Source organism: Elephas maximus, chromosome 5 (assembly GCF_024166365.1).
Source record: "Elephas maximus indicus isolate mEleMax1 chromosome 5, mEleMax1 primary haplotype, whole genome shotgun sequence".
Classification (NCBI taxonomy): domain Eukaryota; kingdom Metazoa; phylum Chordata; class Mammalia; order Proboscidea; family Elephantidae; genus Elephas; species Elephas maximus.
Window position 1 is genome coordinate 137,260,988 of NC_064823.1, and position 27,487 is coordinate 137,288,474.

The 27,487-nt window shown below is 42.7% G+C and overlaps 1 protein-coding gene across 2 annotated transcripts in view; it reads left to right on the forward strand.

Moving 5' to 3' along the window:
* Positions 1 to 27,487, forward strand: part of SEL1L3 (SEL1L family member 3) — a 234,388-nt gene that overhangs the window by 117,492 nt on the left and 89,409 nt on the right. For both annotated transcript variants that reach the window (XM_049886395.1, XM_049886394.1), the window contains exons 3-9: positions 6,196 to 6,322; positions 8,623 to 8,744; positions 9,076 to 9,191; positions 12,901 to 12,959; positions 20,252 to 20,384; positions 23,345 to 23,477; positions 25,876 to 26,016. In XM_049886395.1, coding sequence (XP_049742352.1) covers positions 6,196 to 6,322; positions 8,623 to 8,744; positions 9,076 to 9,191; positions 12,901 to 12,959; positions 20,252 to 20,384; positions 23,345 to 23,477; positions 25,876 to 26,016 — 831 coding nt within the window. The remainder of the gene's footprint in view (positions 1 to 6,195; positions 6,323 to 8,622; positions 8,745 to 9,075; positions 9,192 to 12,900; positions 12,960 to 20,251; positions 20,385 to 23,344; positions 23,478 to 25,875; positions 26,017 to 27,487) is intronic.

Consider the following 27,487-nt stretch of genomic DNA (forward strand, 5'->3'; position numbering starts at 1 on the left):
TATCAGTACATATTGTACATCCTCATTCATTTCAACAGGTGATTAGCATTCAATTCCCTGACAGTCCTCTGCTGATGGCCATGCAGGCCATTTCTCTTCCTTTTGCTGTTAATGACAAGGCTTCACGAAACATCTTGGTACGTGTATCTTTGTGGACACATATAGTATGTTTGGGGGAGAAATACCCTGGAGTGGAATTTATTTTATTCTTAAGATTCTTGGTATTAAATATGCCACAAACTTCTTTAGTAATCCACTTCATCACTTTGTATTCTTTTTGAGTGAAGCTCTAACCTAAATGGCATAGCTAGAAAATGGAGTTTTATGTTGTCTGGCTTTAGCTTTAAAGAAAGTTAAACACTTGACCCCTACCCCCTTTTAATATTCTGTGTTTGGGGAGCATTACTGAGTTACCTGTTTCTCTAGGATGAAAAATCTCAGCTTCTTTTCCCCCAGTTTCTGCGTATAGACTCTTGTCATGGACATTCCTTGTTTGGCAACTCTCTGACTTTGCCACATGTGGGCTAAGCTATGTCATTGTGGTGTGTTGGACACATCCCAAGTAGGACTTTGTTACATGGAAATGGGACCTTCCCCAGCCACATGAATTCTAATGGCCTTTCCAGCTCCAAAATTTCATTCTTGTTGGAAAAACAGTTGGTATTGAGTTGACTCTGACTGATGGCAAACCCGTGTGTGTAAGAGTAGAATCATCCTCCATAATATTTTCAATGGCTGATTTTTCAGAAGCAGGTCACCAGGCCTTTCTTGCAAGGTGCCTTTGAGTGGACTCGAACCTCCAACCTTTGGTTAGCAGCTGAGCGTGTTAACTGTTTGCACCACTCAGATACTCTGTTCTTGTTAATTGCTTCTAATTATAACAGGAAGACATATTACAATGAGGAAAAACTACACTAGAACTCCAAATTGTAGAACTATTGATGCTACAGTTTTTGCGAGAGCACCATCATTATTTTGTTTTTGTTGGATATCAAAGATTTGTGTTTTTGGATTCTGGTTGGTCCACTGAACCAGAGAATGGGCTACATGGTCTCTAACCCCAGGAATGATATTCAAAATATTTAACAACCAGTAAAGGGCAAGGAAGGGGGGCAGTGGTGGTTCAGTGGTAGGTGGTTCAGTGGTAGAATCCTTGCCTTCCATGTGGGAGACCCAGGTTTAATTCCTGGCCAATGCACCTCATGCACAGCCACCACTGTGCCTGTCAGTGGAGGCTTCTGTGTTGCTATGATGTTGAACAGGTATAAGAACTTTCACACTAAGATGGACTCGGAAGAAAGACCTGGTGATTTACTTCCTGAGATCAGCAATGAAAGCCCTATGAATCACAACAGTCTGATTCACGCTCATCTCACCTGGAGATGGTGCAGGACGGGGCAATGTTTCTTTTGGTTGTGCATGGGGTCACCTTGAGTCCCTAGCAGACTGGATGGTACTAACAAGGGGTGGGGGCCCAGTCAGGCTGACTGGGCACTGGCCGTGGTGCTGAAGTCGGGTGGTGCTGGAGGTCCCTGCTGAGCCTGGCTATACCCTGAAGACTGGGCCAGGGTAGGTGGTGGAGCCTTGGTGATTCAAGACAGCATCAATTATCTGACAGATATGGAAAGATTCCAGTGTTTTAACAATGAGTCTAGCCACACGGGGCATGCCAGCTGAACCTCAGCCATAGTTTTTTCTAGGGGGACTTGTGAGATGCTGTGTGGTTTAATAGAAATCTCAGTGGTATGTACTGGGGAGCCCTAGGTTGAGTCATAGCTGCGATGGTCAGCAAGCCACTAACCCACTTTCCTTGTCTCCAGAGTAAGGGGTTTTGCACCATGTAATATCTGATTCCTCTTGCTGCTCTAAAATGTAAAGAAATACAACAAAGTGGTTCAGGGAGAGGGGCTTCCCAAACATGATCTGTTTTCTTGCTATTTTAAGTTTGTGTCTTAATGATCCTATTTCCTACCTGACTTACTCATTCAAGATAAGCCAAAGAAATGGATTTGGGGAAAGGATCTGAAAGAAGAGAGAGTATTATTTGGCTCAGACAACTTGGGGCACCTTATAGAATTGTGGAAACTGTTGAGAGAAATGAGACAGGTTCAAATCCTAACTTGGCTACAGATATATTCATGTATTCATTCATTTACTTGTTATTTATGGAGCTTCTATCATGTGCTGGAGCCCTGGTGGTGCAGTGAGTAAGAGCTTGGCTGCTACAAAAGGTCAGCAGTTCGAATTCACCAGCCACTCCTTGGAAACCATATGGGGCAGTTCTGCTCTGTCCTATAAGGTCGCTATGAGTCGGAATCAACTCGACAGGAATGGGTTTGGTTTTCTTTGTTTTTAACCTGTGCTGGACACTGTTCTAGGATCTAGAGATAAAATGGTGAATGAAGGAAAGGCCCCGCCTTCACAGAGCTTACATTCTAAAGGAAATTGGGAAGTCATTTAACTTCTTTGGACTTAAGTTCTCCTACCTGTAAATTCTCTGTGGTGGATGGCACTGGTACTGTTACTCCCCCATTCCGCTGCCTATGGCAGACATCATTAATCAATTATAACACTCCAGGCAGCCATGATCAGTTTATCAAACTGTTACAAGAAGATAAATGTATATGTTATCTCGGTCCACATGAATTCTAATGTCCTTTCCAGCTCCAAAATTTCATTCTTGTTGGAAAAACAGTTGGTATCGAGTTGATTCTGACTGATGGCAAACCCAGGTGTGTAAGGGTAGAATCATCCTCCGTAATATTTTCAATGGTTGATTTTTCAGAAGCAGGTCACCAGGCCTTTCTTGCAAGGTGCCCTTGAGTGGACTCGAACCTCCAACCTTTGGTTAGCAGCTGAGCGTGTTAACTGCACCACTCAGATACTTTATTCTTGTTAATTGCCTCTAATTATGACAGGAAGACATACTACAATGAGGAAAAACTACACTAGAATTCCAAATTGTAGAAATATTGAAGCTACAGGTTCCACAAGAACATCACCATTATTTTGTTTTTGTTGGATATCAAAGATTTGTGTTTTTGTAAAATTATTTTAGATCTTTGGGTCTTAGATTTTTCCCTCCACAGTCTTTTGCTGCAAGTTCTTCTGTTCAATCCATTTCACATTGATCCTTGGGTATGGGAGAGACTCATCAACATTCATTTGTGGTGCAGCAGTTAAGTGCTACGGCTGCTAACCAAAAGGTCAGCAGTTTGAATCCACCAGGCACTCCTTGGAAACTCGATGGGGCAGTTCTTCTCTGTCTTACAGGGTCGCTGTGAGTCAGAATTGCCTCGATGGCCACGGGTTCTTTTTTTTTTGGTTTCCATGTTGGAAACCTTTGTGAAGCTTCTTTTTATCTGAGTCAGGTTGGGCAGAATCAAATTCCATTCACTTTGATAATGTTTCTACTACTCACTAGATAACTCAACTGCAATCCTTGGCAGAAGGCTTCCTAGGGGTCTAACTTGGCCATCTGGCCTCTTACGCTCCACTCAACACGGTGGAAGCCAAATGAAAGTTGAGCTGATATTTACCTCTTGATGAATCTTTTTCCCAGGTTCTGAAGACATCTCTGCAGTATTTCCATTTCTAATCCCACCCATAACAAATCAGCAAGTCAAATGTGCTCAAATTGTAAAGAAAAAAAGATTTAAAGTGTTTCTATTGGAATTGATAAATCCACCCTTTTGGGTTTCCAAATGCATCCTTACCTATAACAAAGCAGGTAGATTTATGGACATCGACTAGGAAAAATTGACTTATTTGATCCTGTTAACTATATAACAGGGGTCTGAGATTCTGAAAAATGCTCTTATGGTTTCCAAGTTACAATAAAGCAGAGGTACCTCTGTATAATAATTCTTTTCCATGTCGGGGAATGAGAGCTGGAACGCGCAGCATCCAAGGTCGAGATCCCCATAATTTGTGTCCATACTGGCATTTGATGACTTGCACAGAAGTTAATTCTTCTCTCCCCAAGAAGTCCAGGATAGTAGACTGTTTCCACCATTTAATCATGTACCTTTAAACCAAGGAGCGTTTTCAGAAAGAGAAAAGTGATCTTTCTTCCTAGGCAGAGTTAAGTAAATTTGCTTTTTGGGAGTTATGGAAAACAAACAAACAAAAATCATACTTAGCCTTGTTTAGAGCAGTAAGTATTAAACAGAGATGAGATAACTCAGTTCTTCCTTTAAGGCTTTGTTTGTGCACCCTAAATCTCTTCGACCTTGGGGGCGTGGTGGTTCAGCGGTAGAATTCTCCCCTTCATGCTAGAGAATGCCAGATTTGGTTCCTGACCAGTGCGTCTCCTGCACAGCCACGGCCCACCTGTCCGTGAAGGCTTCTGTGTTGCTATGATGCCGAACAGGTTTTATGGATTAGGAAGAAAGGCCTGGTGATTTACTTCCAAAAATCAGCCAGTGAAAGCCCTGCGGATCACAATGGTCAGACCTACAACCGATCGTGAGGATGACGCAGGACCGGGCAGCGTTTTGTTCCACTGTGCATGAGGTTGTCATGAGTTGGGGACCGACTTGACGGCCACTAACAACAATGATGTCTTCTAGAGCCACAGGAAAGAATTCTCCCACGTCTGCAAAAGACAGTGGGACCCCCAGTTTTAAGGGGTATGATCAATAATATTTGCCAAGGGTAATGTGTTGAGGATATGTGGAAAGTGCACTGAAGAAAACTAACAATGACATTTTAAGAGCGTGGGTTCTGCAACCAAGCTGCTTGAGTTGGGATCCCAGCTCCACCTCATTTATTTATATTTCATTTTAATTAAAAATTATTCATTATTTAACTAAACTGTTTAAATGTATTTATTACTTCACCCTCTCTAAGGCTCAGTTTAGTCATCTGTTAAATGGGGATAATAATAAAACCTTTTTCCTCAGCCATTGTGAAATTCAATGAGATAATCCCTGAAATATGCTCAGCATATTGATTGGCATATAAAACAAAAAAACAAAACCAAACTCTTTGCCGTTGAGCTGATAGTGACCCTATAGGACAGAGTAGAATTTCCCCAAAGGGTTTCCAAGGCTGTAAATCTTTATGGAAGCAGCCTGCCACATCTTTCTCCTGTGGAACAGCTGGTGGGTTTGAACTGTCATCCTTCGGGTTACCAGGTAAGAGCTTAACCACTGCACCGCCAGGGCTCCTGAAGTGTTAAATAAATGTTAGGGATTATCTTGGCAACTGTGCCTCCATTCCTCAGCTATAAAAAAAAATAGTACGGGATAATCCTAAGAATTGATGTATGTAAAACACTTTCGCGGTATCTGGCCCATAAACCAAACCTGTTGCCGTCAAGTTGATTCCATCTCATAGCAACCCTATAGGACAGAGTAGAACTGCCCCATGGAATTTCCAAGGATCGGCTGGTGGATTCAAACTGCCAACCTTTTGGTTAGCAGCTGTAGCACTTAACCACTACACCACCAGGGTTCCATAGCGAGTGTTAAAGCAAACAAAACCGAACTTGTTGTTATTGAATCAATTCCAACTCATGGTGACCCCATGTGTTACAGAATAGAACTGTTTCTTAGGATTTTCTTGGTGGTGGTTCAAAAGTACCAGTCACTCCATGGGAGTAAGATGTGGCAGTCTACTTCGGTAAAGATTACAGCCTTGGAAGCCTTATGGGACAGGTCTACTCCATCCTATAGGGTTGCTATGAGTTGGAATCGATTCGACAACAACGGGTTTAATCTTTATGGAAGCAGATCGCCAGGCCTTTCTTTCGTGGCACCGTTGGATGTGTTTGAACTGCCAACTTTTATATTAGTCTAGTGCAAACCATTTGTGCCAGTGTTCACAGTTAATATCAACACAAATTCAAAATGCTTTCCTTAGCATTAAGAGGGCAGTGTGTAAAATAGTTAAATACATAAAAGCCTGAGTTTGAATCCTAAAACTTGACTCCACCACTTAGGCCAGTTATTTTGCCCTCTATGAGCCTCACGCTTTTCACCTGTAGAACACGTATAGTGATAAAATCTGCCTTACAGAGTAGTAATATATGCCTGGCATATATTAAGTGTTCCATAAATGTTTGCCATTATTTTTGGACTATTTCATTTAAATGTCTGGGTGGAGCTGGGCAGAGGATTCCAGGAAGAGTGTGAGTATGGAAGCTTTGGTTTTCTGGAGGTGATTAAAAGGTGTCCATTTTGCTGTTTGCAGATATGGTTACCCTCCTCGGCTTTCCCTATGCCTCCAGTGGTGAAAACACAGGCATCGTGAAGAAGTTTGCGAGGTTTCGGAACCGAGAGCTGGAGGCCACCCGACGCCAGCGGATGGACTACCCAGTGTAAGGAGGGTAGAAGATGGGTGGTTGGGCTCTTTTCATCTGGAGGCCAGACTTAGGCAAGTGGAAGCCTTGAGGAGGAACATACCTTGGTGATCAAAATGTTGAGGTTGACATATCTTAGAATTTGTGAACTTGAAAATTTCCAATTATTCTTGAGTTATTCTTGCATTTAGCAGTTCTCAGTTTGCTGCGGACTTATATCAGTCCTGAGTGGGGGAACGAGGTGTTGAGGCCTGACGCCTTGCCAGGTGTCAGGCTCAGCTGGCCCAAGCCAGCACTGATGCAGACTTTGCTTTGCCCTTTCTGTCCTGGCAGACTGGACTAAACAAACAAACAAAAAAACCAAACCAGCTCCTGTCGGGCCATTTCCAACCCATGGAGACCCCACAAGTGTCAGAATAGAATTGTGCTCCAAAAGGTTTTCAGTGGCTGGTTTTTTGGGAAGTAAATCACCAGGCCCTTCTTCTGAGACGGCTTTGGGTAGACTCGAACCTCCAAACTTTTGGTCAGCAGTGAACACACTGTTCGCACCACCCAGGGACTCCAAGATTGGACTAGCTGCTTGAAATCTCACAAGGTTTGACCTCCTCCCTTGATTTTAGCAAAACTCATCCATGTGTTTTTCTTTCTACTGAATTGAAGATGCTGAAAACGGTCCTGGTTCACCTCAGTCTGGATGGATTTAGCAGAGTGATTTAATACTTCCCATGCTGCTGGCTGTAGAAAGATCTTGAGTCACTTTATTGAGCGTATGTTCTTGCTAAGCTTCCTTGTAATAACTTATCTTCATGAGCTTGCTCAGCTGGGTGGGTCAGGAGGGAGCTGCGTGACACCATCTGTTTGTATATCTTGTTGCTGATTTTGAGGCCAGATTAAAAAGCCCAGACTATTCTAAAGGATTTGTTTGGGTGTATCCCCAAAGAATGTAGGGCCACTGTTACTTTAACCCAAATTGTGACATTGGTTACTGGGGTAAATGGAGAGGAATTGATGAATTGATTTTGACCTTGATGCATGTTTAACTTGCAAAATACAATTACTTCCAGCTCCTGGTCTTTGAAGGGTCCCTAGGTGGCCAAAACAGTCGGAGCCCTGGTGGTGCAATGGTTAAGCACTTGGCTGCTAACCGAAAGGTTGACGGTTCGAACCCACCAGCCGCTCTTCAGGAGAAAAGACCTAGCGATCTGCTCCAGTAAAGATTTCAGCCTAGGCAACCTTATGGGGCAGTTCTACTGTCATATAGAGTCCTAATGAGTCAGAATCGACTTGATGGCTCACAACAACAGGTAACCTAAAGGTGTTGGTGGTTGGAACCCACCCAGTGCTACTACGGAAGGAAAGGCCTGGCAATTTGCTTCTGTTAAGATTACAGCCAAGAAAACGCTATGGAGTGCAGTTCTACTCTGTAACACATGAGGGCACCATGAGTTGGAATCGACTCAACAGCAACTAACAACAACCATCGCCTCATCTTTATTAATTAGTCCTAACCATAGTCCACTATTTTAGTTCTTAGAACAATGAGTGGCACCAAGGAGGTGTCCAGCAAATATTTGCTGAATGATTGGATAACCTGGTCATGGATCACCTCTCCCGGCTAAATGGATCCTATTTAAATCGGCCACTGTTATTTATCCTGACTTCACAAATCACAACATATAATTTTTTTTTTCCAACTAAAAATAGCCCCTGTCCCGGAATGGAATAATTAGATCATTTGTTCCATATTGGTCAGCCAGAAATGTGGTCCTGAGCAGCCTGATGTGTGCATTAAACTACTGCGTAGGTGCCTCGGTTATCATACGGTGATGCCACTTTGCAGATTATTACATTTTTCTACCTTAGGGCTTTTATCTTTGAGAGAAACAAATTGCTTAAAAACCCCTAATTATATTTTTTCTTTTAATCCTCGAAATTAGAATCGCTTCTTATCAAATCACCTCTTACTAAAATCCAAATTTTTATTCTACTTCCGCTTTTATAAGCCTTAATCAAGAACTCAGATGGCAGGCAGGTGGGATTCTTCAAGACGAGCAGAAACCGAGCTTTGGGTGCAAGGCAGAATGCCTGCTGGTTTTGCATTGTGACGCTCAACCCCTTGTCTGTTGCAGTTACTATAACCACATCCTTTGTCTCAAAAATCAAGCTTTGCAAGCTGATCTCCCATGATGAACACGAAGGCAAAGCCATTCCTTCATTGGATGAAAGCAATTTGCTCAGTTGTTGTTAAGTATAATTACCTGTTCTTGGATGATATCAATCTGCAGATTTTTTTTTTTTTTTTTCCTTCACTCTTATAGGTTTACTGTTTCCTTGTGGCTTTATTTACTCCATTATTGCAAGGCCAGTCTCTGTGGGATTCTGTACTTTGTTGATTCCAACGAGATGTATGGCACACCTTCTGTGTTTCTTACTGAAGAAGGTAAGTATAAGATAGAACCTTTACAACGATATTGTCATTTTCTTACACTGTCTAGTGGGTATATGTGTCTCTGGAATAAGGAAGATATTTGTCGACATGACAATTTTAGCGAGAGTGGTGGCTTTCAAATACAGGCTTCTACTGAAACTTGAATGAATGTCTTATTTACACAGGAATGCATTTAGGGGTGTTTTGTTTTGCTTAAAAGAAGATGGAACGTGATTTAGCCTTGTGGCTTCATAGGATAGTTAAACTGAGAAGGTCTAACTACTTCATTCACTCCTAAGTTTTTTTTTTTTGTCATTGTCATGAACTTTAATTTTCCTTTTAGGCCACTTGCATATTCAAATGCACCTTATCAAAGGAGAAGACTTGGCTGTGAAAACTAAATTCATCATACCTTTGAAGGAGTGGTTTCGGCTAGATATCTCTTTTAACGGAGGCCAGGTATCTGTATACAGACTCCATCGTTAATTGTCTTGTGGCATGATCACTTACAGTTAAGCATTGTTGTAAGTTGGGGCAGTGGTGGCTCAGTGGTAGAATTTTTGCCTTCCATGCGGGTGACTTGGGTTCGATGCCCAGCCAATACGCCTCACGTGTAGCCACCAAATCTATCTGTGGAGGCTGTGTGCTACTGTGATGCCAAATAGGTTTCAGCAGAGCTTCCTGACTAAGATGGACTAGGAAGAAAGGCGTGGCATTCTGCTTCTGAAAATCAGCCAGTGAAAACCTTATGGATCACAACAGTCTAATCTGCAATTCATCATGGGGGTGGTGCGACACCAGGCAGCATCTCGTTCCATTGTGCGCGGGGTCACCATGAGTTGGGGGGATGGCAGCTAACAGCTAACGGTGATAATAGCATTGTTGTAAAATTAGGGAGCAACAAAATCTGCAAAAGCAAATCTGTGGTAAATGATAGACTTTTTACAACTATACACTTTCTAGATCAAACTTTTATCGATGGGAGTTTAGATCATAAGAATCCTATCCCATTTAATTAACTTTGAAAGCCCTTCTTTTGACTCTGTTGTGAATGAGTAAAGAATATAGCCAGCTATATAGCCACAATTATCTGTGCAATTCAGTCCTTTTCCCCTAGGGAGATGGGCTTTATGGAGATAAATGTTCAAACAGCGTTGGCCAAGTTTATATAGTGTCATCAGATCTACAACCTTTTTTTTTTAGAAGGAAGTTTATTGGTTAGTTCAAACAAGAAATGGTTTGACTGCTTTTGGCAGTTGAAACAATTGTTTACGGTTGGATTAAATAGACAAATAATAGCCAACAAACATCAGCGATAATTCTAGTGGGATGCAGGAACTTCATCTACTTCGTACTGTATGTAAAACCATACACGTAACTGTTCCAAACTTTCATAGCACAGCTTTTATGGATTATGGCAAATCTGCGGCTATAATTAAGGGCGATTCTATTTCTCCATCTACACGATGCCAATATCCTATTTTTTCCTGGTTACTTATTTTATCACTGGCTTTTTGTATCGATTTGTGATTTTCCTGTAACAAAACTGGAAGAGACGTTTTGTTTGTCTTGTGTATTTGATAATACACGGTCTTCCCTTGGTGCTTTGGTTTATCATATTTCCTTTTCCTGAAGACAAAAGAAATTAGGTCAGTCCTTGTTGCCTTCCTGAGAGACGCCTGTAAAATGTTAGCTGGGGATTTTTGTATGTTTGTTTGTTTCCTTACAAAATATAGGTGCCATAGCTCTGGTCCACATTTTAGCTTCCAGTTTACACGAGGTCATGAAGGTATTGCAGTTTATGCTGCTTTCTCCTAAGGAGAAGTTTGGCTCAGTGCTATGAGTCACTTTGACAGGCGTCAAATCATCAGAGCAAATTCACAGATCTTATTTTGCACCTGTTGTATGCAAGGCACTGTGCTCAGGGGCTTATAGACAATTTATGGAAATAACATTAAGCAGGTGAAGAGCTGTCATAGGGAGCATAATTGCCAAGTGATTCACATTGATTCACAGAAGGGAGACAGCGCTTCACGCTGGGGTGCTCAGACAAGGTTTCAGAGAGAAGATTCCTACAGATGGGTAGAATTTAGATGGAGAGGCTTTCCAGCAATCCATGAGGATAAGCAGATAAACCAGTTTGACTGGAATAGAAATTTTTAGACTGTAGAAAACTAATGTTGTTGTCGTTGCGTGCCATCAAATCGATTCCAACTAGTAGAGACGCTCTAGGACAGAGTAGAACTGCCCCATAGGGTCTTCTTGACTGTAATCTTCACAGGAGCGGATCACCAGGTCTTTGTCCTGCAGATCTGCTGGTGGGCTCGAACTGCCAACATTTCAGTTAGCAGCCGAGCACTTAACCCTTGCAACACCAGGGCTCCTTAGAAAGCTAATAGAAGAAAATAATCTCTCCGGGCTAGAAACACTTCTTGAATATCAGGCTAATTTGGACTTTAGCTTGCAAGGAAATAGGGCATCCTGTAAGGTTTTTGAGCAGAAGAATCCAGTCAGAGTAGTCCTTTAATTAAAGAGATTAATCGAAGGCAGAGTATAAGATGGGGTAAAGCAAGAGAGAAGAAACCAAGAGACCAATTGGGATGGAAAGATAGAAGGGGACGTTTTTTCTTAAGAAAACTTTTTGTCCACTTAAATGTCCACTCCAATAACATTCTTTCTTTCTATCCCACTGTGCCTCCCGAATTCAAAACATATACTACTTGTTCACACAAAGTCCATCTCTGCAGTAGGGGACCACCATACTCCTTGCTTTGCCTAATTGGACAAGTGTGTTAAAATAAATGGTTGTTTTAGTGAAACAACTGGTTTGAGTTGTTTTCTTCATTGCACTGACATGTTGTAATGACTGAATTTTTTTTTAATTAATTTTTCTTTGTTGTTGTTGAGAATACACACAGCAGAATACACACTAATTCAACAGTTTCTCCATGTACAATTCAGTGACATTGATTACATTCCTCTAGTTGTGCAACCATTCTCACCCTCTTTTTCTGAATTGTTCCTTCTTATTAAATAAACTCACTGCCCCCTAAGTTTTCTATCTAATCTTTCAAGTTGCTGTTGTCAATTTGATCCCATATAGATTTTTAAAAAAGCACAATGTGCAAGGGAGACATTTTTTTACTGATTAAGCAACCCTATTTTTGGAAATTCTGGTGGCGTAGTGGTTAAGAGCTTTGGCTGCTGATCAAAAGGTCAGCAGTTCAAATCCACCAGGAGCTCCTTGGAAACTCTATGGGGCAGTTCTACTCTGTCCTATCGGGTTGCTATGAGTCAGTTTAAAGATTTTTTCAGGGCAATAGTTTTGGGGTTCATCCAGTCTCAGTGGGTCCAGAAAGTCTGGATTCTGTGAGAATTTTCAGTGCTGTTCTGCATTTTCCCCCTTTTGATCAGGATTCTCCTGTAGAATCTTTGATGAAAATGTTCATTAGTGGTAGGTGGGTACCATCCAGTTCTTCTAGTGAGTTGGATTGGTTTTTATGGACTGGTTTGTCTTTCATAGGCACAGTGTTGTATCCATATCTTTGAGAATCCAATTAGCCCAGCAAATGCTCCTAAGTCCTGGCTCTGTACTAGCACTGGGGGAATAAAAACAGCCCCTCAACTCCATGGGTTTATGTTAGAGTCCAAGAAATGAGAAGAGCACATATGAGACAGGTAACAACTTTTATGACAACAATATTGTCACCATCTAAATTAGAGTGACAATTCCCGGTGTTTAGGGACCTGGGGAAGGAGGGTGGGAAACACCAGTGCATGAAGAATGTCCAGTACCAATCTTGTTTTTTCCCCAAAGGCACTCATGGAATCAAAACTCCTTGAAGTATCTTACATACTGCTCTGTCTTTCCATGCAGTAAGCTTTTATACATCACAAGAAACTTTGGCTTGGAGTTTTGAAGTATCTGGAACCCACTGGGGGAAATGACTTGATAGGTATTTTTACCACATCAGGTCGTTTGGGGAAGTTAAATTTCTCAAGTCTTAAAATACAGACAGGGCTAGTAAACTGTTTATTTTATTTTGCCCAAACCAATCAGGCAAAAAGCTAGCCAGCACATGTTATGAGTAATTTATGTCAAGGACTGTATTTATGAGGTGTAATATTGAGGCATAACTGGACCTTGTATATCTCTCTCTCAACATAGATAGTAGTAACCACCAGCATTGGGCAGGACTTGAAAAGCTACCATAATCAGACCATTAGGTAAGTGCGAGTTTTTTGCTTTATTCAAAATTTTGCAGGATGATGGCTAAGACGTCTTCATGCTTTAGCTCTCAACCCTAGTGTTATTTCCACACCTTCTCTTTCAGCCTTTCCAAGCATGGGCTGTTCTCTGCCCTGTAGCTTGTCTTTGTACTTTTTTGTTTTTTAAAACAATCATGAACTTTTCTAACCCCCCACCCCCACACCCCCAACCATTTTTCTAAGCAAGAGAAACTAGTTCTCTCTCTGGCTCTCACTGTAAATTCTTGCCTTTCATGGCCCTTGACAAGTCATTTTCTTGGAAAATTATCTTCGGCAAAGTATTCTGAAAAATAAATCAAAGTATTAATGGTGCTTATTGAGAATGGTTGCAAACTTTGGCCCGGCATAAAACGTAAAAGCCAACAGTCTTCATATTTATGTTTATAATCTAAATTTGAAATGTATGCCGCTCTTGATATTGGTGTAACGTTTCATCCTTATATAATCGTTCTCCAAAAGAGTTACAGAAACTGAGAATTGGGTCCCTTGCCTTGTATTTCATAATTTTTAAAAATTTGCTTCTACATCCATGTATCATATTGGGTTTTATAGTGTCAGAACCATGAAGCCACCTCCTCTAGAAACTCAGGGTGCCTCGTCATAGCTAGATAATATGGATACAAATGGATGTTCAAGAATAAGTCTAAATAACAGAAACAAAAATTACCAGCTTCATATGTATAGTTTTAAAAAATGTGTCAGGACATTGGCTGGGGAAATTCATTGCTCCAGCCATCCATCATTTCACTGTACCAAGCAGAAACCTGTTTGTCCAAATAGGCTCGTACCACTTAGAGCTTCATACACCAATTCTCTTGAAAAACCGAATATTAAAGGATGAAAAGCAAAGAGGGGTGGAGACAGGGAAACAGAGGAACATACGCTGTATATTTTTTTTCACACTTCCTGTTCACATTTAAGTCGAACTGTTTCCTTTTAGGCTCTGGGCACATAGAACAATTCTTATTATCATGGCTGGATTAAAGGATTAGAATAATATCAAAAGGCTAAAAAAGTATTATTACCTTGCCTGCAAAGAGAAGGTCAGGAGGTGACTTGAAAGCTATATTGAAGCATAAAGACCAAGACCTGAGAACAGAGCAGAAGTCTTTACACGTACCCCGTTGGATTTAGACCAGTCAGAAGCAATTTTACGGATATGGGTTTTATTATGTAACTGATGGCCGTGGAATCTTCTCTGAAGGGTTCAAGACTAGGAAAAGCCTGAGAGTTCTATTTGGAGGAAGAGCTGATTTGTGGCTCCTTTAAAAAAAAAAAAGAAAATTTTTTTTTTTTAGAAATCTCTTCCAGCGCCATGTTCTGTGAAGTGGGCCCCCAGAAATGAAGGGCTTGGGTTTCAGGAGATGAAGTCTAAAATCATGACTTCTTCTTTTTTTTCCTGATGTTCTTCCCTAACCCCAGGACATTTTCTGGCAACTGATTGGACCTCATCTGCTCTTTTTCATTTCTTATGGAAGGCCCCCTTTTTCCCTTAAATCCTAGAACCCAGAGGTTGATATGTGTGAATCACAGAGAGGTCACAGTAAGATCCAGGGCTCAGACCAGGGTGCAGAATTTAAGGGAAGAGCCACTAAAAAACTTAATGATCAGGACAAATAAGATTTTAATGCAATATTAAAAAAAAAATAAAAATTAATGCAAAAAAACCCATGATGAACAAAATATCAAAATTTTTAATAAAGATGGGATCAATACGATGATATAAGATTCCAAAGATCAAGACTGGTTTTCAGGTATATACCAATTCAACCTCCCAGTTAAAGCATTGGAATGATCCTTTTCTTATTAATAGTGGCAGGCCCCAGACCTAAGAGTGCCCCTCACCACCACCTCAGCTGCTTCTCCCATGCTCCTGAGACCTCCCCCAACAAGAGAGCAACTAAAGAGTTAATGCTGTGCCCAGCAGGGGGCACCCAAAATTCTGCTCTGGCTGGTCTCTGTTCTAATGGTCAGTGACCCTGGGGCTCCCGTGGTTACCAGTTACCTTCGAGTCGATTGAGACTCATAGTGACCCCATGTGTGTCAGAATAGAACTATGCTCCATCGGGTTTTCAATGGCTTATTTTTTTTAGATTGCCAGGCCTTTCTTTTGAGGCACCAACATTTCTATTAGCAACTGAGCATGTTAGCTGCTCACACAACACAGAGACTCCTGGGGTTTCTGTGGCTAGGTATTTTGAATCTTGTCCTGCCAGGAACTCCATTTTCAGAGCAGGACAAGCCAGTGGTCTGAACGTGGAATACTTTTGCTTCACTGGTTATAGGTGATCCAAGGAAAGCCACTTAACCTTTTTTTATTTATTCTTGTAATGTAAGCATAGTGATAGCTGTTATTTCTCAAAGGGGTACAGAAAGATCAATAATTAAGTGCTCAGGAGTGAAGTGGTACAGGTGAATGAAAAGCTGTCAGTAATACCAGGTGGCAAGCAATAACTGCGGACCCGTATACTGTTAGATTCATTCACTCACCTATCATTGATTCATTCATTCATCTGACATATTTATTGGGCATCCCAGAGCCATAGTGGAGGGGAGGGGGCAGAAGGGGCAAGTCCCAGGAGGCGCCAGATGAGATGCAGAATGATAATTCCCAGGTGCTACAAATACAAAAGGCACCTGACTGAGGAAGCAAGACAAGCACAGGGAAGGCATTTCTGCTGACATGTAGTATCAGCTATAGGGAGGTGGGGCGGGGGGGGGGGAGGTGTGCAACTTAGAAATTGCCCCTGGGCCCTCGAATTGCATGGGGGGTACAATTTAGAGATTGCCCCTAGGCGCTCATTAGGCTCACTACGCCCCTGGAGAATGGTCTACACACTAGACAGAATGCTCTATGCTGGGAATAAAATGATAAACAAAAGGAATACAGCCTCTGCCTTCACGGAGCTGAAAAACCTAGTGGGGGAGACAGATATTAAACCAGTAAATTCACAAATTTAAAACTACAAAGCGGTGAACACTGTGAAGGATATGAATGAGTGACTTGAGAGAGAATTACAGCGGGGTCAGAATTTAGATCAGATCATGGAGGATTTCTTTTGAGGAAGTGACATTTAAGATGAGAGGTACCACAGGGGTGGAGGAAGCAGCTAATTGGAGGCTGTAAGCTCTCCTACCGTGGAAACCTCAACCAAAAAAAAAAAAAAAAAAGAAAAGCAAACCCATTGCTGTCTAGGTGATTCTGACTTACAGCGACCCTATAGGACAGATTAGAACTGCCCCATAGGGCTTTCAAAGAGTGGCTGGTGGATTTGAACTGCTGACCTTTTGGTTAGCAGCCAAGCTCTTAACCACTGGGCAACCAGGACTCCGATAGAGACCTCAAGCCAGAGTTATTTCCTGATCCTGAGTGAAGCTTGTTTACCAAAGTCTGCAATTCTTTCTAGCTACTGGTGCTCTGTAGTAATAATCCACGGCATTTTCCTATGTCCAGATAAGAGTAAAGATATTTTGCCAGCATGTCTGAGTCATTCAAAAGGAACCGGCTTGGACTTGGGAAGAGTCTAGCTCAGCTTTTTTGTCAGCGAAATTGATGGCCACCAACCAGGACGCAGTACAAGTGATCTTTTGCACCTCTGCAGACTTTTTGTTATTATTTTGTAGTTCTTTTTGTGCAGCCATTGAGAATGTTAGGGGAAAAATGTAGAAGCACCATTGTGGATGGAAAGCAATCTGAATAGATCTCTGCAGTTGGTTGATAGTAATGACAATTTAAGAATTGTCCAAGCTATTTAACAGTTAATTGAAAAATTCGGTTAAAGCAAAGGATCCATTAAAAAAAGATACTAACCTTAAAATTTCACTTTAATTATAAAATATAAATGCGCATTCATTTGCCAGTCTTTCGAGATAGGATCTTGCTTTGGGGTATGAATCCACTGACTGGAGTATGGATCCACTGATTAGAGATGAGTCAACCATGCCCAGTTTCAGTGTCTTCCAAGTGAAGAGGAAAAAAAGACACTTATAAAACAGTCAGAGCCCCAAATCCATCTAGATTTCTCCCGTTTTCTTTTTCCAACCTTTTTCAACTGGTTAAATGCCACAATAATTGAAGTTAATTTCTGAGTAATTAGTTAATTTAGGTTACTGAGTCTACCCCAAATATTCAACTGATAGAAAGGAAAACTCTTTGTTCCCTCACTCATGCCATAATATTTAATTCAGCGATATAATTGCAGTGACCATATAATTGGCCCTAACAGGTTTGGGCACAAACACATCTACCTCTTCCTAAGTGTACAACTCATGGGGTGGGAGCAGAAGTCCCATAGTGACTGCATTAATGTTAACAGCCTTAGCTAACAGTTATGACACCTACTATGTGCCAGGCACCGTTCTAACTGCTGTATTTATCTATTAATTCACTCAGTCCTCACCATAATTCTATAGAGTAGGTACTGTTATTATCTCCGTTTTAAAAATGAAGAGAATAAGACTCCAGCTTAATTGTTTTGGACACATCATCAGGAAAGACCAATAGGCAGCAAAGGACATCATGGTTGGTAAAGCGGAGGGTCAGCAAAAACCAGGGAACCCTCCATGAGATGGGTTGACACAAGAGCCACACCAATGGGCTCAAACATACCAACAATTATGAAGACAGCACAGGACTGGGCAGTGTTTTGTTCTGTTATACATAAGGTCGCGATGAGTCTGAGTTGACTCCATGGCGACTAACAATGAGGCTCCAGAGAGTAGCCTCCAGTCAGCAAGCCTCTAGCATGTTGTGGGCGTCAGTCAGTACATTTTGCAGAGGAGTGGGGACAGGGTAAACTTGGTTACGTGGGGTCTGTAAAGTAAACTTCTGCAGAAGCATTGCTTAGTATCCATCGAGTGTTGGGGGTATCTCAGGAGAGTTATTGGAATGGGTTGCCAAAGAAGGTTGTTCAAGTCTTTTGAAGGTCTCAGAAAATGGAAACAATTCATGACTCTTAAAGATAATAACTTTGTGGTCCCGCCTGAAGAAAAAGGGGACAAGAGCATCATCTTTCAAGCCTGAGATTCTAAAAAGCATAGCATCAGGAGACGAAGTATTCCTTTTCCATTTTTGTTGCATTGGTGCAAAACTAACTTCTAGGTGGAGTCACTGGGTGGTGCAGAGGTTAATGTGCTTGGCTGCGCACTAAAAATTTGGAGATTCAAGTCCACCCAGAGGCCTCTCGGAAGAGAGGCCTGGCAGTCTTCTCCCCCCCCCCCCCCAAAATCAGCCATTGAAAACCCTACGTAGCACAGTTCTATTCTGACACACATGGGGTCCATGAGTTGGAGTCAGCTCTACGACAATTTTTTTTTTCTAAATCCCTAACTGTTCACTCTTGCCATCAGCTGATGTTGTCTTCACTCTTTCACGTTTCCTCTGCAGCCAGGTGCATCTGTGAGGGGTCGGGTTGTCTGCCAACAGAAAGCCCATCTCCTCTCCTGCAATACTCCTTTGCCTGGTTTTTCTGATCCAACTGGTGGTATTTGGGTTTGTCGCCTGTCCACATCACCCTGGTTCCTCACACCCATGCCCCTCCGGGCTCCTGGCAGCCTGCCTGGTGGTTTGTGTTCCTTCCTTGTGCTCCCATCTGCCCTCTATGCTCCCAGGCTCTTTCCTCTTTGCCTGGCTTCTCACATGATGCCTGTCTTGACCTCCCACTCCTGTTTCCATATGTTCTGTTCTCACCTGCCCATCCATTTCTAGTTTAATTTTCAAACTTTTAAATGCACATGGTTTTAAAAAAGGAAAATGAAATGAAAAGGTATACAGTTAAATGTCTTGCTTCTAGCTCTGCCTCCATTCACCCTACTCCCTCCTCCCACCTCATGGGGAAATATATTTGTTAGTTTCTTGTGTATACTTTCAGAGTTTCTTTACACAAATACAAAACAGTGGTTCTCCCCTTTCTTAGATAAAAGTTATACTCCCTGTTTTGCATTTTGCTTTTTTCACTTAGCAATATATTTTGAATATGTCTCCAGATGAGTGCACAAAGCCCTTTGTTCCCTTTTTAAGCTGCATGGTGAAAAAGCTCACACCCAGGAGCCAGCAGATGGATGGTCCCGTCCTCATGGACGGACCCCCAGGGTCTTACAGTCTTTGGTGAATAGAAACAAGGCCGCGAGGAACAACTTTGTACGTTTGGTACATGCTAGCTGATTTTTTCCTTCGTTTCCTTTCTGATCCTTCATGTCCTTCAGGACGATGTGGACTCCTAACATATCACCTGTGTTGACCTCTCGTCTTTGGCCAAGCCCTTAGGCCTTGCTAGCCTCTTCCTCCTTAACTCTGAATTCACCATTTGCCTCAGTCTTTATCTAATAGGATGTTTTTAGTTCCCCAACCCCTACCCCGTCACAGTCACAGAGTATTCATTAAGTTTTTAATTTTTCCTTTAAGAGCAAAATATTTGCACCTAAGACCAACAATTGCAAATAATTTCAGTGGTTACAAATAACATCAATAATAATAAGAGCCAGCACATATTCAGTGTTTACTGTGGGATAGACACTCTTTTATATGCCTTGAAACCAGTTGCCATGGTGTTGAATCCAACTCACGGAGACCCCTTGTGTGTCAGAGTACAACTGTGCTCCATAAGGCTTTCAAGGTTGTGACCTTTTGGAAGCAGATGACCAGGCCGTTCTTCTGAGGCTTCTCTGGGTGGACTTGAAGTCCAATCTTTTGTTTAGCAGCTGAGTACATTAACCATTGTGCCACCCAGGGACTCCTCTAGATGCATTACATCTTACCATTTCACTTAATCCTCTTAACCACCCTATAAGGAAGGAACTGACATTTTACAGGAGTCTGGGTGGTGGAAACAGTTGTGTGCTCAGCTGCTAACTGAAAGGTTCAAGTCTACCTAGAGGTGCCTTGGAAGAAAGTCCTGGTGATCCAATTCAGAAAAATCTAGCCATTGAAAACCCTATGGAGCACAATTCTACTCTAACACACCTGAGGTTGCCTGAAGTTGGAGTCAACTGCAACCACTTCTTTTTTTTTTTTTTTTAATTGTTTTACAAACGAGAAAGCTCAGCCCCAGAGAGGCTAAGTAACTAGTCCAAATGGTCACACTGGTAAGTTGCGGTTGGGTTCTTCCCCCAAGTCTGCCTGACCCCACAGTGGTCTCATGTGCTGCTCGAACCCAGAGGGAAGGGCTTGTGGAAATCTGGGGTAAGTCAAGGAGGGTCAGTGCAAGGGTCCCTTTGTTAGAGCCCTCCTCATCCTTTGTGTTCTTCTCTAGCTTCCGGGAGGATTTCCATTACAATGATACTGCTGGCTACTTCATTATTGGAGGGAGCAGGTATGTGGCTGGCATCCAAGGGTTTTTTGGCCCTCTGAAGTACTACCGCCTCCGCACTCTGGACCCTGACCAGGTGAGCCCGGGGGAACCAAGGAGAAGTTTGCGGGCACTTGCGGGTGATGGGCATATGACTCAGCGCGGTGTAATCCCTAGTAAACAAAAGATTTACCCCAGCCAGAGTGCGCATGGGCTGTCACCAAACATAATTAATATTGAGGCTTTTCCCCAGCAAATGTGATAATAGATTTCTGTTAACGCTGGGTTCATTTAGTACCCATAAAATGGAACCCATTTACTTCCTCTGTTTTAATAACTACTAGCTTAATTATAGAGTAGATTTTTATCAGGCTGTTGCCTATCCAGTGATTAAACTAATGAAAGGAGCGAATGGTAGTTATTTGGCAAAGCTTCTTTTATGTGCTTTTATTTAAAGTATCAGAAGAGACGATGCTCCAGCAAATTAAAACCTTGGTTCTGTTCGCTGCTCTCTTCAGAAACACAGGCTTGCGACTCATGCTGGGGTAGGCTGGCCACAGGTGTGGAGATCACAGAGGACTTTGTGTCCAGAACTGTCGTGGTGCACAGTGCCTATCAAATCCCAAACCCACCCACGCGTGGAATTGCCCAGCTCACCAGGCCACCTCCAGCTGTGCTGAGGGAAGAGCGAGAGGTTTCCCCAGAATGGAGCCCTCATAGCGGTTGTTTTCTCTGCCTTGGAAAGGAGGGCAGGAACCCTGCCTGGTACCTGAAAGAGGAACATTCTTTCATTTCCTTTGACCCTGTAGGGTTTGCTCTGGGAAACGTAGGAGTTATGAGGTAAAAGTTATAATTATGATAAGTGGGGACCCCCTGCTCCCCATGAGTGACATCCTAGAGCCCCTATTGAGAAGCCTCTATGAAAAGGAAAAACAATGAAATTCACTTATTCATTTGTGCAACAAATATGTATTGAGCACCTAGTATGTGCCAGGGTCTGTGCTAGGTGCTGAGATGACCAACAGAAATAAGACGGTGGCTTTCAAACTTTGTCTTTAAAGTGGTCCACAATAAGAAATTTATTTCACATCATGACCAGTACATACAAATGAGTATCTATAGATAGATAAATAGATAGATATACACATACATATGTACTGTATATAACACAAAAGAGAAACAAAATTTTTACTAAGAACACATAGCTTTGCTATGTTCAATGCATTCTGATAGCTGGTGTTCTACTTTATATATATGTACGTATATTATATGTTGTTGGGTGCCATTGAGTCAGTTCTGACTCATAGTGACTCTATGTACTCTGTATAACAGAACAAAACACTGCCACGTCCTACACCATCCTCACTATCGTTGCTATGTTCGAGCCCATTTGTTGCAGCCACTGTGTCAATCCATCTTGTTGAGGGTCTTCCTCTTTTTTGTTGACCCTCTACTTTACCAAATGTGATGTCCTTCTCCAAGGATTGGTCCCTCGTGATACGATATCATGTCCAAAGTACGTAAGGCAAAGTCTTGCCATCATTGCGTCTAAGGAGCATTCTGGCTGTACTCCTTCCAGTGCAGATTTGTTCATTCTTCTGGCAGTCCATGGTATATTCAATATTCTTTGCCAAAACCATAATTCAAAAACGTCAATTCTTCAGTCTTCTTTATTCATCATCTAGCTTTTGCAAGCATATGAGGCAATTGAAAACACCATGGCTTAGGTCAGGCACATCTTAGTCCTTAAAGTGACATTTTTGCTTTTTAACATGTCAAAGAGCTCTTTTGCAGCAGACTTGTCCAATGTGATACGTCTTTTGATTTCTTTACTGCTGCTTCCATGGGTGCTGATTATGGATCCGAGTAATATGAAATCCTTGACAACTTCCATATTTTCTGTTTATCATGATGTTGCTTATTGATCCAGTTGGGTGATTTTTGTTTTTTTTATGTTGAGGTGTTATCCATACTAAAGGTTGTAGTCTTTGGTCTTCATCAGTAAGTGTTTCAAGTCCTCTTCACTTTCAGCAAGGAAGGTTGTGTCATCCGCATAACACAGGTTGTCTATGAATCTTCCTGCAATACTGATGGTGCGTTCTTCTTCATACACACACACACACACACATATCCTCCTGCTGAAATAATTTCATGACTCTAAAGGGTCAAAACCTGCATGTTGTAAATCACTGAGTTAAGATAGGCTGCAGTTCTTGAGGAACTCCCGTTCTGTCTCTTAAACAAATAAGTCGTAAAAGACTACCTCACGTGCTTTAGTTCAGATTTGAGCACAGTATTTGAGAGCACGAGGTGGAACGTCTGCATTGGCTGAAAAGCGAACGTAGGGTGGACAGTTAGGGACGGCTGCCCTCAAGCAGCAACCTTCGATCTGGCTCTGGGAGTTTGAGTAGGAGCCTGCCATGCAGAAGGAAATGGGAGGAGGCTTCCTAGACAGCAAGGACACACGGGTAGACTTGGCGTCACTTGGTGGGAGCTGAGGGGAGGAAAGAATGTGATTTTCTAGGGTTAGCATGGAACAGAGGAACCGAAGAGGCTGGAGGCCTGGTCTCTGGGAAATCCTGACACTTCAGGGGCTCTGCAGACAAAATGGGTGGCACAAAACTTGGGTGGCACAAACAGTTAATCGCTCAGCTAGTAACTGAAAGGTCAAAGGTTTGAATCCAACCAAAGGCTTCTCGGAGGAAAGTCTAGGCAATCTACTTCGGAAAGATCACAGGCATTGAAAACTCTGGAGCTCCGTTCTGCTCTGAAACACATGCGGTTGCCGTGAGTCGGAATCGACTTGGTGGCAGCTGGAGATGGTGGTATGCAGACAAGATGCCACAGAGGGAAGCTGGAAGGGGAAGCAGTCAGAGCCAGCGTGTCCTTGATTTAATGCTAATGCCCTTGTTTTTGAAAATCCAGAGTGGATCATATGTGTGCCAGCAAGCCACTGGTGACATCAATAGAGGCATGAAATCAACTGGAACACATCCCTATAGGTATCGATGGGTGTCTGGTGACAATTGTTCATTCGATTTTCTTGTCTTTTTGTAGATTTTTAATCCTCTCCTTGAGAAGCAACTTGCCGAACAAATCAAATTATATTATGAAAGGTGTGCTGAGATTCAAGAAATAGTGTCTGTGTATGCATCCATGGTGCAGCAAGGTGGCGCGAGGCAAGAGGCATGTAAGTATTGAGGCTCAGGGGAGCAGTGATAGCCCTGTGCATTTGTACTAACACGTTTGGCTTCTTTCTAACAGGATTAGCATAAAATATATATGACTTGGCTCAGACTTCCAGGGGTACAACTGTAACCCCCACAGGTGGGTGCGATGAAAGTGCACATTTCACCTGGGACTCCAAGGAGACCAGCCACAGCCAAGCAGGACCAAAATCGTTCTCATAGCGTCCACCGTATGCCATTTAGCTTAAGGATGCAATGAAAGAGGGATTTGGAGCCTTGTGCTGCATTATTCCCATCCATAAGAATGCCAGGCCAGTCTCAGAATATAAAAATGAATTGGAAAATAAATTAATCATTAGAAATATTTCTCCGTCGGTGCACTTTCGTCTTGGGCCATTAATATCTGAGTATTAGCTTTTAGAAATGTTGAATGATGACTTTGTCGTTTGGGGTTTGGCTTTATTTTTTAAATCCTTGAAATCGACTCATTTTAGAAGGCATTGGTAATTTTCTGTAGACAGAATGAATTTCAAAGAGACCGCTTTCATGCTTGCTCATATTTGCAAGGATATCCTTTCACCTGTACAGGTGTTTATAAGCATAAAACTTGGTCTTGTCTTTGTCTGCCAATGTTCCAGCTTGGATCTAAAAAACAAAAACCAAACCCATTGCCATGGAGTCGATTTTGACTCATCAAGACCCTATAGGACAGGGTAGAACTGCGCCATAAGGTTTCCAGGGAAAGGCTAGTGGATTTGAACTGCCGACCATTTGGTTAGCAGCCAAGCTCTTAACCACTGCGCCACCAAGATTACAGCTTGGATCTTATAAATTTCTCTGTGCTGTAGAAGTGTTTGTTTGATAGGGTAGCACTAGAGTAGTCCCATATGTTTCTTCTGAAGAGAAATTCCTGTGGTGCTTTTGCCATCAGCAAAAGCAAATGGAATATTTCAGCCCTGCCCACACATCTCCAGAGCTCCACTTCTCATCCCAAGCCGTGGAGGGATGGCTGCATCCTGAACATACCCCAGTGCAATAGGGTTCACGTAAAATGATCCCAGATAGTGATTAGACATGGTGATATGTGAGTGTGGAAAGACAGTACTTCTGCAATTCAATATAAGAATAGGCTACACAGGTCCCCAGCTGCTGCTCTTCCCGCTGAATCATCCAGAAAAAATGATGCTGTCAGAAGAGGGGGAAGATATAGAGGAACAGCAATATCCCAAACAGGAGGGAAACGGATTTTGGTAACTGATGTAATATCAGGAGAGAGACACTGAGTCGGAGGGCCAGCCTTGCATGCTGATCTCTGTGGTGGCATCAGGAAGATTTTCCCCATATCCTCTATGGCCCTGCCTCCCTGGGGTCCTTGCGCTTTGCTCCTCCACTCACACTGCCAAAAAAAATGGCCTAGATATTGGCCTCCTGGGGACCAGTCTGAGGCCAGCTGCTCATTCCGTAGAATTATTCAACAGCCATCAGCAACTTTGGCACATTTCCCTTGGACTTGGCTCTGAATTTGTGACCTCGAGGCAGAGGCAACATAGCCAACTTCAAATCCCTAAAGCACCCAAACCAACATCCAGAAATGTTAAGTCTGACCTCTATTTCTAGTTTTTCTAAGAAAGAATGGATTTACAGAGTAGAGGATTTCACTCTCCCAAAGGGTGTGGAGCCCTGGTGGTGCAGTGGTTAAGAGTTCGGCAGCTAACCAAAAGCTTGGCAGTCCAAATCCACCAGCCACTCCTTGGAAACCCTACAGGGCAGTTCCAGTCTGTCCTATAGGGTTGCTATGAGTTGAAATAGACTTGACAGCAAGGGATTTGGTTTGTTTTTCTTTTTTTTTCAGTAAAGGGTGTGGAAAACCAGTTACTGTCGAGTTGACTCCCAACTTACAGTGACCCCATGTGTGTCAGACTAGAACTGTGCTCTGTAGGATTTTCAATGACTGAGTTTTTGGAAGCAGACTGCCAGGTCTTGCTTCCAAGGTGCCCATGGGTGAACTTAAACTGCTAACCTTTCCGTTAGCAGCCAAATGCATTCACATTTTCCATGAGGAAGACCCAAATTTGACTCCCAGCCAATGCATCCCAGGTGCAGCCACCACCTGTCTGTCAGTGGAGGCTTGCATGGTGCTATGATGCTGAACAAGTTTCAGTGGAGCTTCCAGACTAAGACAGACTAGGAAGAAAGGCCTGGCAACCTACTTCTGAAATTCAGCCAGTGAAACCATGTAGATCACAAAGGTCTGATCTTCAGCTGATCATGCGGATGACACAGGACTGAGCAGTGTTTTTTCCCGCTGTGCGTGGGGTTACCTTGACCAGGGGGCTGACTTGACAGCAGCTAACGACAACAACAAAAGGTATGGTTTCTCGTGCTTCCCTTTCTGTGTAGGTGACCCATGGAACTCCTACTTGGACCTGAAGCGCAGGTACGGGAGCCCCTCAACGTGCAGAGCCTTTCCCTGGGAGAAGGAGCTGAAAGACAAACACCCCAGCTTGTTCCAGGCCTTGATGGAGATGGACTTGTTGACTAGTAAGTGAGTTTTTGCCTCAGCTTTTGAATCCTGGTTAGAAATGCCCCGTTTTTGGTGTTTCATTCACCCTCCTTGGTGATTTATGCCTCAAAGTTATTTTTAACCCCGGCATTCTAGTTTAATTTCGGATTTAAATTCTGCCTTTGTATGCCCACAGCTCTCAATATATCTGTGCACATTTCTAATACTAAATACATAAATTTTAATTTAGGAATCACTCAAGCAATTATTTAAAGCAAAGGTCACAAATGGACAGCTTCAGCCAGATCTGGCCTCCAAATGTGGGTGATTTCAACATACGTTGTAGATTTAAAAAAAAAAGTAGTTATCAGAACTTGAAAATATGTATTAAAATGTAAATTTCTAGCTTTTCTTGAAAAGTCCAAAGAGCTGGCCACCCTGGGTCTGATTCCTACATGGCCGCAGTCCCTGGAGGCTAGTGGGGGCGCCGGCACGCACTGTTCATCCCCAGCACCTCCTCTCCCTGTTTGATCACCTCCAACTTCATAAGGAGCCCTGGTGGCACAACCGTTAACTGCTCAGCTGCGAACCAAAAGGTTGGCCATTTGAACCCATCCAGGGGCTCTGTGGGAGAAAGACCTGGCAATCTGCTCCTGTAAACATTACAGCTTAGAAAACTCAATGGCAAAGTTCTACTCTGCCACATGGGTAGCTATGGGTTGAAAATTGACTGGACAGCACCTAGGAACAACAACTTCATTCATGTATGTAACTTGCTGGGATTCCTTTGGCATTTGAACTTCGGATCCCTTTGGCATTTGAACTTGAGAGCCCTGACTTGAAGCAGACTTTAAGCATCGTCTCAGGAGCCTCCATATACTCCCCCAAATGCTGCCAGCTCCTAGTTAGGTCCATCACGATTTGAGTTTGCTTAGTAGTTAGTACATACTGTCAGGCCACAGGAGATCTTAAAGCCATGCCTGTTAGGAAGAAGAGACGCTGGAGATGTTCCACTAGGGGAAGGAGCTACTAAGGGGGACACGATAACTATGGTGCAGGCAACTCCTGGTACAGAACCAGACCCTTGAGTAGGGGCGATGCAGTAACTGACTTCTACTTTGCATAAGAACTCCCCAAGAATGGCAGAGTCCAGCAGAATAGACCTCCTTTGCAGACAGTGGCCTTCTGATGCTGGAACAATTCAAGCCATACAGGGTATTTCATCTTTCCTTCATTTGATGCCTGCTCAGGGACTGCTCAGGGACTGCTCAGTTACTTGGCTAGACTTCGGAGATCAGTGAAATAACACAAAGTCCCTGCCCTTGAGGGACAGACTTGAAAACAAAGAAAAACAGTGATGCGTTTTATCAAGTTGAGGGTCAACTTGGAGCTGCTCCGGAGTGAACAAAGTGGATTTTTGAAATTCTTGCATTAGTTTCAAGGTTCCTGGGTGGTGCAAGCGGTTTGCACTCAGCTGCTAAACGAAAGGTTAGTGGTTCAAATCCAGCC